The following is a 15,552-nucleotide window of genomic DNA, read 5'->3' on the forward strand; positions in this document are numbered from 1 at the left end:
ATCAATTTCCAGCTTTAGTACCTTTTCGTAGCATTCTTACCCTAAATTGCTCCAATAAAACTGCCCAGCTGTATACATGGGTGAATAAATCTAAGTTGTTCTGGAGAAAAGCATCAGCTTATTGTAAAAATTTTGGTTAGATAAGCTTGAATTCATGTGTGTCTGTATCATTGGGCCCATAGGTACAGTTATTCTGATTTCCTAAAACAGCTACGTGTCTATTATTGTACACTGTCAGGACTCCAGGAGTCCTATTCTTGCATAAGGGACGGAAAAAATTGAGCAGTCAATTAAGATGGGACAGCTGAGCTTTGGAATGGTTTCTCTGAAACTTGTAACTCTTCCTTTCGTACTTACGTGTGTAACGGCGTATAAATTCAATGTGATTACTTTGTCAGAACAAGCGCTGATCCAACTAAATCTGTGGTTAACCATCTGACTCATAAACTCATCTGTCACTATTTACCATAAGGGACCAATATACAACAACATATTACCAATATTACACAACAGCATAATAAGTACAGTTGTCATGCTTTTTCTCTGATTTTTGGTTACACGCAAATACATATAAATAGTATGTGAGAATGAAGTGCAATAGAGATGCATAACAGGCAACAGGTGGTGCAGTAGTTAGTGCAGCTACCTTATGTTTGAATCCCACCTCTTGCTGCAGCACCCTTTACCAAGGTACTTCCCCTGAACTGATATAGTAAAAATTGTATAAATTGTCAAATCATTGCAAGTTGTTTTGCACCAAATGAATAAAAGTAATGGCAAAAATCCAGTAAAAATAAATATTTGTTCCACCAATTTTAAACACACCTGTTCAAATCATCTTTCAGAAGTTTTTTTCCCTTAGCAGGCGCTGCAAGTGGTTACCGCGCTGTAGCTGTATTCGTTCATGTGCAGCGGCTAAGAACATGATACGGGCCGCACTTTCAGATCATTCGAACCAAAGCGGCTCCTTCATACAGTAAGGCCGTGAAGGTGACAGATCTAGGACAGCTTAGCGCAGCTGAATGACAAAGATGTAGATGGCTGAAGTGTTTCCGGCCTCGGCGGAGCAGGCCTACTTTGAAGCCCAGTAATTGTTTCTAATCACTGACCAGCTGCACCAAGTCCAATTTCAGATGCCAGCTGTGCCTGGGCAGGAGGAGAGTCAGGGGAGGGCCTGTGTTCAGCTCCCTGTGTGGATAGGGGTGGGGAGGTGTGGCACAGCCGCTTGGTCCAGGCTTCTGCGCAGTAAGTGTGATGGATGTCCCCTTCCTGCAATGTCCCCGTGTCCTCATGTCCCCAACAGATCGCATAGCCCAGAACCCCAGGACCATTGTGTGTCCCATGATCGACGTTATCGACCACAACCATTTTGGCTACGAAGCGCAGGCGGGTGACACCATGAGGGGCGCCTTCGACTGGGAGATGTACTACAAGCGCATTCCCATCCCACCTGAGCTGCAAAGTGCCGACCCCAGCGAACCTTACCAGTGAGTCCCCCACAGCTGAGTGTTTCCATTTCTAACTTTGCTGCTGATCTGGAAAAAATGAGTTTGAGTACAGGATGGTAATAGGGGGGGGGATCTCATGAGTTATGTTTGACAGCTCCTTTCTTGTATACATGTATCCAAGAAATTAGCTTGGCTGAGTCAGTAGATTAACTTCATAAAACAGAACGAGGTCAAGTGGATTTTAATCACAAAATGAAGACAAGATTGATAACTTTTATATACCGGAACATTTATACAGTTTGTTTTGATGGACTGCTGACACTAAGTGCTGAACACACTGGAATGGCTATCACTTTGATGTGTGTGTCTAGTGGTACCCTCTGTGCTGCTATTTTTGCTATTAGGACAGCAGGTCGCATAGTGGTTAAAGCTACCTCGTACTCAAAGGATCCAAGATCAAATCCCACTCCCTGCTATAGTGCCCTTGAGCAAGGAACTTACCCTGAACTGCAACAGTAAAAACTACTGTACAGATGGGTAAATCATTCTTAGCAACTTTGGAGAGAAGCATCAGCTAAATAAATGTTTCCGTAACAGTACAACACAAATAATACTTTACAGTCACACAAGCAGTACAGACAAGTGTTCATCGCATTTAAAGGTCATGAAATATCATGGATAATGTCGTTCATTTCCATTGTCTGAAGTTGTTCTCTGTTTATTTTCCAAATTAATTTTATGGACAATCTTAGCAAATATACACATTTGTAATATTTCATCAAGTTCCTCACATTTTTTTGGCATGCTTGCATAAGGTGCTGGTCTACTACAGGAAAATAGCTATTAATAGGTTTTACATATTCTGTAAAAACAGAATGGTTTAGTTGCCTGTAACTGATCTATTTAGACTGATAAATGTCCTGTCTCCAGCATGTCACAAATTACAGATTAGAGATGAAAGCAGATTGACAAGAGGACAGTGGTTTAAATCATAGTTGACTGTTACTGAAGGTACCCAAAGCAAAACCAATGTTGTGCACTTTTGAAAGCTAGAACATACAGTAGTAAGATATACAAAAGAGGTGAAGCAGTTTTTTTTTTTTTTTTTTTTTAAGATTAAATTTAAAAAACTTGAACTAATAACCATCATGTTATAAAGCAGGAAGCATTACTTTTCAGCTTTCTCCCCGTATTCTCTGTTAATTTCCAGACCAGCTGCCTTATATAACAGCCTTAATTGCCCCTTTAACTAGAGGCAGCTGGTTGTCATTGTCCTCTCGATCTGGTATGGAACGCTGTCCAAATTCACATCTGCCCCATGTGATGGTCCCCTACAGTTGCAGGCTTGTGATTTAAATGTGAATGGATCTAACTGCATGTTTGCTGGGGTTTGTGATGATCATTTTTGTTGACATGCAATGTACTGGTAATTATCGCTTGAGTACTGGCTGAACAAACTCTCATTTGTGAAGGTTGTATTTTTGATTTCCATTCTGTTTTCAAGTGCTTTTTTCTGATTTAGGTGATTGTAATGTCTGAAAATGTATCGTACCGCTTGCTGTTCTATTTCCTTAAGATTGAGAAGTCTTCAACAACCTGAAATTTGTGTGGTTCAGAATAAGAATTCATATGAGGGAAGCAGATAGCAGCAGGTGACATAGGGGACATGAATTTTTCTGATGTAATATCCAGTTTTTTTTAATTATGTTTTATGTTGTACATGAAAGCAGTTGTGGTTAAGGACACAGACTTGTAAGATTAATTTTGATAGTATCAGGAAGAGCCCTGCTGTAATACCCTTGAGCAAGTGTAAATAAGTAAAATAAGTTGCTTTGGGCAAAAGTGTTGGTGAAGCATTGTATTGCAAAATGTAATTATTGCAATAATTGCAATTATTATTACTATTGTCACTGTAAGCATGTTTCTTGTGCATCCCAGTATAGGCTCAACATCAGTGTGACTTCAACAGAATCCAGACTGCAATAATTTGGCATTTTCAGTGGCCTGGTTCCCCAGAAGAAGGTTGGGTTTCCAAGCAGGGGTTAGCAGAAGCCGCAGGCTGAGACCCTCTGTGTGCTGTCTGTCTTTTGGTGCAGTGTATCTCTGGAGCCTCCAGCAATGGGGTGCATGCAGGGTGAAAGCTTGGCTGCAAGGTGAGGCACCACCTGTGGCCCAGTCGGACTCAATCTGCCAACATCTCGAAAGAGATCAAAAGTCAGTGCAGGGCTCCACAACTCCTGCCCTCCAGGTTTTACAAAATACATTTTAATTAGTGTCTGACTGACACATGAAAAACCAGGAAAGGTGCACTACAGACTTAATAACAAACCCCTTTATTGTTATTTATTCATTTAGTTGACAGTCTTCTTCAAAGTGACATGGAATTTGAGATTTATGTGCTAAATTACTTACCATGAATTACCTGTTTACACAATGTTTGCTAAATGCGCACATGTAAATGTCTTGGTGTTTGCAGGATGTTGCATAAGCAGAAAGATGAGGCGCAGAAATCATACTCCATACATGAGACATAAGGCAATTACAAAAACTTCTCCATCAAACTAGAGTGCATTTTTTAAAAATATATATATTTTCCCCCCTCCAGTAATTGATAGTTGATAATGTGATGCAGGGGTATCTCTAACATCCCTGTTAACTGCATTTGCTGATAATCCAGTGCTCCTCCATAATCGCTGTTAACTTGCTGTATGTGTGTGTTCCAGGAAGCTGTAGCTCTTGGCTACACATTATCTGTTTGGACTGAAGCACCAGTACATTACCATTCACCATCTGCAGGGTTTGATACCCTGACAACTCAGTGCTTGGCCAGGCATCAAGAGCATGGCTTTATTCAGTGGGCCTTACCCATTTCAAATGGTTTCTCACAGAAACACAGCTTAAGCCCTGCCAGCGAGTCGGCTTCCTTTTCCTCCTCCTGTTCTCAGAAAGCCACCTCAAAGTCAAGCCTGGAGACTTCCGAGAAGTCGCAAGCAAACTTCAGCTGACTTCTAGGTTTGACGCAAGGTTCTTTCTAAAGTGCTGTCACGCCTGGTGTGGCATGAAGTCAAATTGATTATAAACTGAAAAGCTGGAACAGGTTTTCGTCCATTCTTGGTAACTGCATATCCAATCACAATTCTGTAATGTCGAAGTCTAGGGCAGGGGGGAGGCCACTCATATGCTGTGGTGCTGCTGCAATTTGAAGTCGCCAATTCACCCAAACAGCATGCCTGAAACCGAGGCACCTGCAGGAATCCGAGTCATTCGGAGCTGGATTCAAACTTGCAACCCTGGCACTGGGAAGCAACCGAGCTCCCCGCTGAGCCATTGCCCTGCTTTCAGGCCATTCGTATTCTGCCGTCGGAGCCGAGTCTGTTAAGCGAGACAAGCGGACGACCTAAAAGACTCCTAATGAGATGTGTGTAGTAAGGCCTGGTCACGCTGAAGGACTCTACAAAGGCTTTCGGATGAATTTTTAAAGGGAAATGGAGTGACTTCTGCAGTATTTGCCCCCTGGTAATTTGGAAGGTACGCTCTCTGTAGAGAACCTGGTTTTTAAAGGATTTGAAAGGAATTCACCATCTGGATCAAAATTAATTTACTACATGATCTGATCATGTGAGAATATGAATCTTTTTGCTCAGTTGTCCCCAGCTTCATTTAAACTGAGGTGCAGTGAACAGGAGGGAATAGAGCACTTTTCAAGGATTACCTTAAACTGACTTCTCCACTGCTCAGCACTTATGCTGAGCTTCCCTATACCTCAGATTTGTATCATCATATTTCTATGCTAATGTCACTCCCTTTGGGTCATTATCATATAGGTATGCCAATAATAGATTAAAGTGGACAAGTACATAACTTCTCATTCATAAAAGAGGAGCTGAGGTTTCTACAAGACTGGATTTTCAGTAACCATGGCACTGAATTCATGTTCAGATACACCTGCATTACTAGAAAATGTTGTGGAAATTACCTCTTATCGTGTGTCAAGAGATCATCAGGAGCAAAATGTAGAATAGGCATGGACTTCCAGGTCCCACACAAGCACAGCAGCCAAAATCTACACAGCTTTAAGAAAACCATTGCGCAAAAGCAGATTTTATTTGCTCTCATCATTGAACCAGGGCTGCCAACACTCACACATTAACAATGAAACGCACACAGTTGAGCCTTTTCACACGCTCTCACAACACATCATGCTGCAATGAAAACCACATATCTTTTCTTGACAGCTGACCCTCCAACTGCATAATATCCCTATCTTAAATCACAGTTAAATTTTTTCAGAATGACAGGGTGAACAAAGTGGTACACTTGGTCACCTCCTCGCGAAAGTGGCCCATAGATTACACTAAATAATTAAAAAGGGCATGCGTCAATTTGGATGGAATATATAAAACAATCATGCATGTATAAGCCCTTGAAAATTTGTTTAAAGAGGAAAAAAATCAGGTGGTGAGTGTTGATTATTTCAAAGGCACAGGGATTAACTTCCCCATGCTGTGTCTGGGTCTGTCAAATAACAGCAAATATTAAGAAAAGGAAAAAAAAATCTTTCTAATGTGTGTATATATTTACATGTAGAAGTTTTCTTAAAGGCAGCATTCATTTCAGGATGAACAACAGTGCGTTTCAAAAGTAATAATGAGGCTAAGTGACAAAAAAAGATATGAGAAATTTTTTTTTTACAATAATTTAAATTTATTCATTTAGCAGACACTTTTCTCCAAAGCGATGTACATCTCAGCGAAAATACAATTTGTGCATTACATTAGGAGAAAGAGACATAGTTGCAGACGTGATTCTTAAGTAAACCTAATTTGTTACTTTCCACTTGATGCACTGATGTTCATCACTCAAGTAGGTGCGTAAAGCGCAGGATAGATGAAACCTGATAATCTTCCTAAAAAATTTGATTTCTTTTTATTTATTTATTCTTTTAAGGTACACAAACATTTACATGCAATACAGGAGTAGCGGCTGTGTAAAGGCTTATCTGGGGATGATCATAAAGTTATGGTGCATGAACATTTACACCATAAATGAGCTGGAATGATCTTGGGTAAAATGAGGCTGGAAAAGGTAAGTTTTCAGACCCTTCTTGAATGTAGACAGAGTTTCAGCAGTTCTGAATGAGAGGGGGAGGTCATTCCACCACAACGGAGCCAGAGCCGAGAACCTCCATGCTTTACTTTTCATGTGCGGGACCACCAAGAGAGCAGAAGTACACTAGTGAAGGGGGCTGGTTAGGGTGTAGCGGTTGATCAAGTCTTGTAAATAGCTGTTCTATTGATGCATTTGTAGACAATAACCACAGTCTTGGATTTGACCTGGGCAGCTATAGGAGACCAGTGCAGAGAAAAGAGTAGAGGAGAGGCAATGGGATCGGATCAAACGTGCAGGTGGTGGCTCTGTGTGATATCAGGAGGTTGGAGATTTCAGATTTAGAGAGTGGCTTGAATTTGGAGAGCATAGCTTCACAGGGAGGTCCAGCGCGAACCAAGCAGGGTTATGCTCAGAACTTGTCAGTGATTGCTTTGACTTTGTCTCTGGAAAACAAAGCAAAGTCATCAGCAATGAGAGAAGAAGGAGGAGGAGGTGGTGGAGGGATGAGAAGGTGGCAAAGAATCTGTGCAGTTTTTTAGTAGCAGATTGTATTTTGTTGTGGAAGAAGGTAGTTTTAGCTGAAGAGACAACAGAGTGAAAAGTAGCTAAGAATAATTTGTAGGCATCCAGGTCCGAACGAGTCTTGGATTTTCGTTATCTTCGCTCTGCAGCCCGGAGTTTGGTGCTGTTAGCACATAACATATCAGTCAGCCATGGGGTGGCACTGGGGCATGCTGGTCTGGAAGACAGTGGACAGAGAGAGTCAAGGATGGAACATAGGGCAGAGAGGAAAATGTTAGTGGCATCGTCTGCTGATAGCTCCGAGAATTGTGCAGCAGAAAGGAGAGCAGACAGCGTGGCAGAGGCAAACCAGGAAGCTGAGAGAGATTTTAAGTTGCGGCGGAAGGTGACAATGGGTGCAGAAAAAGGTGATGAATTAGTGATGAGACAGGATTGAAAGGAAATGAAGACGTGATCAGAGACATGCTGTGGAGTGACAGAGAGGATGGGACTGCCACAGTTATGGGAAAATACAATGTCAAGACAACTGCCTGCTTTGTGAGTAGCAGGGGATTGGGACAGGGAGAGCTCGAAGGACTATAGGAGCAACAGAAGGCCACTTGCATGAATGTCGTCTACATGCAGGTTGAAGTCATCCAGGAGAATCAGTGGAGTGTTGTCCCCTGGGAGAGAGCTCAACAAGATGTCAAGGTCACCCAAGAAGCAGCCAAGAGGGCCAGGAGAGCGATAAAGAACAACCACAACAAGAGTGATTGGGGCAGTGATAGAGACAACATGCCATTCAAAGGAGGACAGATCATGCAGGTGTAGAGGGAGAACAGAATATTCCCACCGGGGAGAGATGAGCAGGCCTGTGCCTCCACCTCTGCCGAAGGGACGAGGGGTGTGAGAGAAGGAGTAGTTAGTGGAGAGAGCTGCGGGTGTGGCTGAGTTGTCTGAGGTGATCCAGGTTTCACTTAGGGCCAGGAGATCCAGAGAGAGATGGGAGGCGTAGGCTGGTATGAATCCAGCCTTCCTTACAGCAGGTGGGAAAGTTCCAGAGTCCCATGGAGAAATTAAGTAGGATGGAGGGTTTGACAGATGAGCATAAACCAGGTTGCTCCAGCAGCGAGAGCGTCCAGGTGTTCGGTGGTGGCGATGCCACACGGCTTGGTTGCCGTAGATAAATTTGATGGTCGACATGTTTGACGCAACATCCCTCATGGAGCGCACTGCCGGTGGCCTTTCTCGAGGTACTCCCACAGGTAGACACCCTTGTCTTCGCACCAAGAGGCTGCCGCTACAGGTCACCAGCTGCTATTTAAACCAGGCTAATTCCTGTCAGCTGACATTTTAAATCAAAATCGAAACTACTCCACCAATGGCGACCAAAACAAACAAACAGACGTGATTAATTGTTCGATGAAGTCACGCCCGCTCTATACTAAGGGATACAGAATTGTTTAGGTGAGCGTGCGCCCTAACAAACCACAAAATACAATTTAACAAACAAATTATTAAAAATACCACAAACAACTAGACAAACACACAACCGAATGTGTCTGTCTATCCGCACAGCTACACGACAAGAATGCGCCTCGGGAAAAAGTGGAAGCAACAATAAATTTACCCGAAACACGACGAACTTCAGCGACAGACCTCCAGCACAAAGTATAATACACAATGAACAGGATTGAGGGCTTCCACACTATATAAGGGGTTGGGGCAGAGATTCCTAATCGAAAGTAATAATGTTGACAAGGAGTATTACATATTTTTACATATACAAAATAAACACATAACGTGTTACATTTGTCACAACTATGGGTAAGTGACTCATTGCAAGTAGTGTATTTAGTATTAGAAGACACCTTGGGTGAATAAGGTGTGGGCTGATAATACTATGTAGTGTTCACTGGAAGTCGCTTTGGAGAAAAGTGTCTGCTAAATAAATAAACATAAATGTAAACCAAGGAGGGGGCGAGGTGGCACAACGGGTTTGGCCGGGGTGTAGGGTTTGAGTCCGGCTTGCGATACCTTGCGATGGACAGGCATCCACTCCTGGGTGTGTCCCCTCGCTCTCCAGCCTTGTGCCCTGTGATGCCGCGTTAGGTTCCGCTTCGCCGTGACCCCGCTTAGGATAAGCAGCTTCGGACGGTGTGTGTGTGTGTGTGTGTGTGTGTGTAAACTATGGATTGAGTGGCATATTGACCGCATATAGTGGACTATAGAAAAAATGCTCCTCTTAAAATAGTACAGTTAAGTTAAAAAAATTCATATTGTGCAATGAACCTTGATCAAATGAAAGAAGAGGGCTCTCTATTGCCTCTTGTGCTGTAAATTCTCTTTGTGCAGTCCTACTGTCTTTCCAGTGCTTTCATTTTATTAGTATGTTTGGTTGCTTGGCTAATATTTGCATTCAAAGTGCAAGTCCCTTATTTTTTTAGAGCTGTATATTTCAGTAGAGCAGTTTGGATTAGGTAGCTTGCTCAAGAGTCTGTCTGCAGGGAGACGTGTTGAGCGTGACAGAAGCTGGGCTAGATGCACGGATTAATTAGGCTACCTGCCCATCCTGACTTCCCGCCTAAAAGTTGGACTGATTGATCTTGGTCATCTAGTGTAATGGGGCCTAATTAAATAATCAATACAGTCACCACTTGATCAAATATAAGATCAGGTCCACACATTCCTTGCAACTCAATAAGCCTCGTAGTATCTTAATCACATAGTAAATGTATGTAAAACATTTGCTTTGTAATAATAATAATAATAATAATAATAATAATAATAATAATATAAGAGGGTAAGTCAAAAATTGTCCACAGTATACTTGTAGTTTAGATTACATTTAATTTTGAGATATTTTTAATTTGCTCTATTTTGGTTCAGTCAAGAATGGTTTAATGGATTTTTTAAGATACTATTTTGTACTATTTTATTACACGTTAAAAGCACGTGTTTTAGCACATTTAACACAGAACTTTTTCAGTATAAATAAATTACTTATGATATAATAGGAGCAAGGTTTTTACAGCGCCACCAAATTAAATGGGAAAGCTGATCTCCAGATAATGTTCTTTATTTTCACTCCCGTGAAGACAGTAACAAGCATCCAACAGTGAAGACAATGTGCTTTAAAGATCTCCTTACAAACTGCATACAGCTTTGGTGGGATCCAAAGCTCTTACTGCAGTTGTTAATGATTGCATGTCTGCGATTAAACTCGCCTTGGAAAAATAACACACCAAATGTGCTCTAATCACATCCCCAAACAGCTGGCTGAACTGGGTCGGGAAAAATCATGCGTGTTGTTATGACTGCCGTGCTCGGGCTGACTCAGCCTCCCCCAGCTGTGTTGTTCTTCTCTCATCAAATGCTCTAATTTCTTTGCTTTTCTAGCAAGCAATAAATCCAGTGCTAAAGTGGTGGCTAATTACTGACATCATAGCTGCTTGAAGTCTATTTAGCTTTACGATTTTTTTTCCCCTATTCTCACTTCCAGAATAATGCCAAAAATGGCTGGCTTCATAACCATCATGGTGACAAAGGGTTCTCCCTTCAGCTGGCTGAACTGGTCCTCAGAATTATGTAATAAATGGCAATAGCTTGCCTTTCTCTCGCTTTTCTGAATTGAGTCTGAGTGCTTTCTACAGTACGCTAAATACACCAAATGAAGCCAGGCAGTAGCAGTATAAGAAAACAAATTGATCTTGATGCCCAGCTCATCCGAGCATATATCTTTTTTACTTCACTGCAAGATCCTTTGTTTTGCAGGAAGAACCAATGCCCAGTGATCATTCATTTGGGACAAAATCAAATAAAATCAAAACTGGCTAATTTAATACATAAAAACGTATTTAATAATCTGTCGTGGCAGGTTTTCGAAAGGATGTTTGATTGTTACAACTGATTGGCATCTTTTATCATCATTTGTCACACCTGGTGCCTTAGTGTCGGGTGAATGTGTTTCCTCTGCTTCATTTCTTCAGGCAGTGGAAAGACGCAACAAACCTTGTTAGTTCCAAAGGTATTCATTAAAGTGCTGAAATAAGTGAGAAACTAGAACGATATATAATATTTTAAAAAGTCCTCTACACATTTGCCATTGATAGTATAAACGATATACATCTACCCCTCTTCTTCTTCCTCTTTAGAGAGCAAAAAGTAAGCTTTAAATAGCCTCCTTTTTTTCTTACGGGAAGGACTGAACCATTTTTACCAAAAAATGGGGTATCAATGATACAGGCCTATAGATGTTCTTCTGCAATGAAGCATGAATAAAATTTTACCTTTCATTATCGCTCATCATTTTCATAAAACACAGTGATTAATGGAAACCAGTTCATGACTTCCCTAGTAATTTCTTTTTCCATTTTCATCCCACTAAGCATGGGCCACCCTAGAACAGGCAGTATTTACAGGAACCTAAAACCTACTTGCATTTTTTGCCAGGCCTAAAAGCATTACTTTACAGCAAAGAAGAGGCAGAGGGCTTAGATACATATGTACTATCTCTGAAGAACAGCTAATTTGTTAGATACTGCCTTGTCATAGCGCATATATTCTAGTACCTACCTCATTAGCTATGTTATGTCTACAGGGGTGTCCTTTTTGTTTTCTTCTTGGTTTCCCTTCCCTGACTTGCATTTGGAAGTGACACTTCTCCATCATTGTCAATCAAAGAGTGATGGATGGGATTCGCTGGACTGGAAAGGTGGGCGTTCCCACTGGTTGAAAAGCAACTTCCTGGAGGCCATTCAGGAGGTTGCTTGTAGATTAACAAAACTCTTACAGTGTGATTTTGATAGGTCTCTTGCGCTTCCTGTTTACCTTCTTATTGTTGATATTTTGATATTTTTGTTTCTTTCTTTTTTGTATCACTTCTATACTGTTTTTACATTTCTTTGTTTCTCTGTCTTCTTTCTTTCGGTTGTATAAAAGTTGTGTAGGTTGGAAGGTGATGTAAGACTTTGTTTTGGGTCTTGAACCCCTTTTTGTGCCTGGGTTGGAGTTGTAAAGTGGTTTGTCTAGAAGGTTTGGTTAGTTAGCCTTTTTCTTTTTCTTTTTCGAATGCCCTTTTCATTCTGTCCACTTTTGTAAGGTTTTCTTGTTGGCTTTTTATTTTGTACACTTACATTAGTTGCCCATTCACAAGAACATTAAACACACACTCCTGTTTGCTCTCACTATTATTTGTCTTGTCAATTCACAACCCATAACTTGGTACAAACACTTTGTTATACTCTCTTCACCGCTAGGCAACCTTGGGAGTCATAAGCTGATTCAAAAATAAGAGAATAGGTATAACAGTAGTAGGCAGTGAAGGACTAATTTTCAGATGCTTCTGGCGGTATTAAGGTAATGAGATGAGTGTTGAGACTAAACTTCTTGAAGGGATTTAGCAGTTCTGAGCAACAGAGGGAGCTTATTCCCTTGTGCTGGAGTCAAGATTGAGAAAAAATGGCCTTCAGATTTTGGGCTCTTTCTAAAAGGAATGAGCAGGCAGCCTGAGAAAATTTTGAAATGTGTTGTTTAGAGAAAACAGCCATCCATAAGACATCAGCTTGAACTGATCGTAGTACAGTTGTACTGACAACAGCTTAAATATAAGTATTACCTTGAAACCCCAGAATATATCAGAAAATGGAAACATAATACATGGATTTAACATCACTTTGACATGCTTGATATTAAAGGTTTTCTCTTTGTCACTTTGTCACATCATAGAGAGAGCGCATCATCACAGTGATTGATCCGTGTTGTGCTCCTGTGTTCTTAAACATCTTCCTCGAAATGTTTTCATTCTTGCCTTTTTCAATTTGGAGAAATCATTTGACCCTGGGAGGATCTCAATGGTACTGTATGCCTTCTGATTCCAAGCACAATCACAGCATACTTGCAAAAAGTGCAGTGATCTGCTCAGCTCTGCTCAAAGGGATATCTGCTGTCTTTAAATTTTTTATGCCCATCTTCTGATTTCTGCCTTTTGACAACTTTATCCCTGAGTTGTTTTGACAGCTCATTCATGGGAAAAATTTTAAATTCACTATCTGAAACATCTGTATTTATTCTAAAATCATATTAACCAATGTTACTGGACACAAGGACCATTCACTTAACTATGAGACATGACAAATCATTTAGGTTAATGTACAGAAGTCACCAAGTACTTTAAAGATTGTTTTTTATTTTATTGTCATTTTATTGTACTTCTTAAAATATTAAGATGTATACTGTAGGTTAGAAATATTCATTTTTACTTTAATTTGTAATGGGCAGAATTTCTGAGCTAACAAACTTGAATAACTCAAGGGAGAAAAGTATACAGAAAACTGCACATTGGGTGCTGGAGTGGAAATTTCAAAGGAGGGTAATGTAAACACCATTTACCCTGTTGAGTGGAAACAAATCTGCCACAGGCCCAGCCGCCAGAGGAAAGACTGCTGAAGCTCAAGGCAGCTACGGAAACAATTGTAGCATTTGAAAAATGATTTTTAAAAAATGAAGCGAATGTGTTTCAGCCAGCCTGTCAAAGTTTTGGTACTAATTCTGGTGAGAACATGGTGGTAAAATAGAAGTTGGATTTGGGGTGGTGGAAGTGTGGAAATGTGGTAATTTGAGGGTAATTTGGCATAAATCATGAAGCACAGTTCAAAGGTGCTGAGACTTGCTCAGTAAGATGTATGCCAATGGTGCTTCTACGAAATATTGTTTATGAAAGCAGGGACCACAATCAGCAGATTGTTCCTATTATTTCTCTGTATTTCCACTACAGCACATACTGTACCGTTAAAAACTAATATGAACTTAAAAGTTAATATTTTTGTGTTCTGCCTAAATAGATATCTAAGGTCATTTATTTTGATCTTTTACATGTCCTATTTTAATGCCTTCGTATCATATGCATGATGATTTATATAATTATATTATTCATATAATTATTATTTAGACCTTTAAAAAAATAATAGTCAAATTGAAAAAAACAAACAATTATATAGTAAAATTGCCCTGTCTTTGTACACATAAATTACATGCATAAGCAGATGGTCATTTTACTCTGCACTGTTTTATACATTGTAAAAGAAAAAATAGTTTGCTTTCCAAAGACAAGTTTGTGTCATGGCAGTTTAAAGTGAGCCTTACTGTCTGAAGTGGACCTCCAAGTACGTTAATTGGGTTGAAGAATTGGCCGCAGAACATCAGTCTGGACAGCTTGCAGCTCAGAAGATACTTGCCGAGCCACTTGGCCCTTACATTCACTCTCCCGCAACATTATTTTTAAAAGTACAAGTCACTTGAAAGCATGTTAAGCCCTTTCTGTTATATTTCAGCATTTCACACCCCAGATATATTAAAAGGATTGGAACTTTCTAGAAGTCATTGAAATGCATAATAGAAAAGTACTTTTTTCATTACCCTCTGGATTACTGTAATCTTGTGCATTGCGTTTGGGGAATATGCAAGTAACATTAAAAACTGGATTTCAGGGCCAAAATCCACTCTGTGTATTAATGCTTAAAAGGCAACGTTCAAAAATGGCACTTTGCACACGTACAAATGGCTGAAATATAGGATGACAGATGGTAGTAAACCCACTGGATACCACGGTAACTTGATAGGTTACATAAGACAAAATGCATTCGTGGAAAACTGATCACATTTGGCCTCAAACTGACACATGCACACAATAATGTTGGGAAGGCAGTGTGTTTGGCAGTTAACGCACACTCCAGCACAGTCCTCATACCTACCAGTAGCCAGAAATTCCTCTAAAAAGTACTCGTGAGTTAAGGTAGCAGTATAAATATATTACTTCTGCCTGAAACACTCAAAAATATTCAAGCAATATATTCATGATATTGCCAAACAGCCTGCTTTACTTAACACTTGTCAGAAGTCAGAAATAAATGTAACATTTCGTGTAAAGAAAAAAAAAAAAAAAAGGATTTTAAAGCTGTGAACATGTCCTGAGGAAAAATTTTATGTCACTATAAGAATATAGAGGAAAGTATGATATGTAACACTTTAAACCTTTGAACAGCCATAAGAATTCTGCATCAGCCATCTACCTTGCAGGCCACTCTCAGTATTTATGGTTAATTTATAAAAGAAAGGCAAGTGATGTAGCACATGAACCTGTCATATTGCAGTCAACAGGTGATGATGATTTAACCGTTCAGTCGAGGCCGACTTTCGGTCTCTTTATGGGTCATCATTCTCCATGCTTTACGATTTTTAACCATGTCTTTTATTCTTTCAAGGGCATGTTCGTGTCGGCCTTAATGATGTCCAGCCAGGGGATTCTTGGGCGTCCTCTTCTTCTCATCCCACTGACTATGCCAAGCATTAATGTTGTTTCCAAGAAATTAGCTCACATGATATGACCAAACTATAGGAGCCGCTGCTTGGTGATTTTGCCCTCCAGCGATATCTTTGTTTTGACTCACTCTAGGACCATCTTGTTTGTGACCTTGGATGTCCATGGCATGCGCAG

At 40.4% G+C, this 15,552-nt stretch overlaps 1 protein-coding gene across 1 annotated transcript in view; it reads left to right on the top strand.

Annotated features, from left to right (window-relative positions):
• The window catches only part of LOC108926104 (polypeptide N-acetylgalactosaminyltransferase-like 6), a 134,451-nt gene that overhangs the window by 106,519 nt on the left and 12,380 nt on the right, over positions 1-15,552 (top strand). The window contains exon 7 of the mRNA XM_018738584.2: positions 1,304-1,487. Coding sequence (XP_018594100.1) covers positions 1,304-1,487 — 184 coding nt within the window. The remainder of the gene's footprint in view (positions 1-1,303; positions 1,488-15,552) is intronic.

The sequence above is a fragment of the Scleropages formosus genome, chromosome 3, assembly GCF_900964775.1.
Source record: "Scleropages formosus chromosome 3, fSclFor1.1, whole genome shotgun sequence".
NCBI classification, from domain to species: Eukaryota; Metazoa; Chordata; class Actinopteri; order Osteoglossiformes; family Osteoglossidae; genus Scleropages; species Scleropages formosus.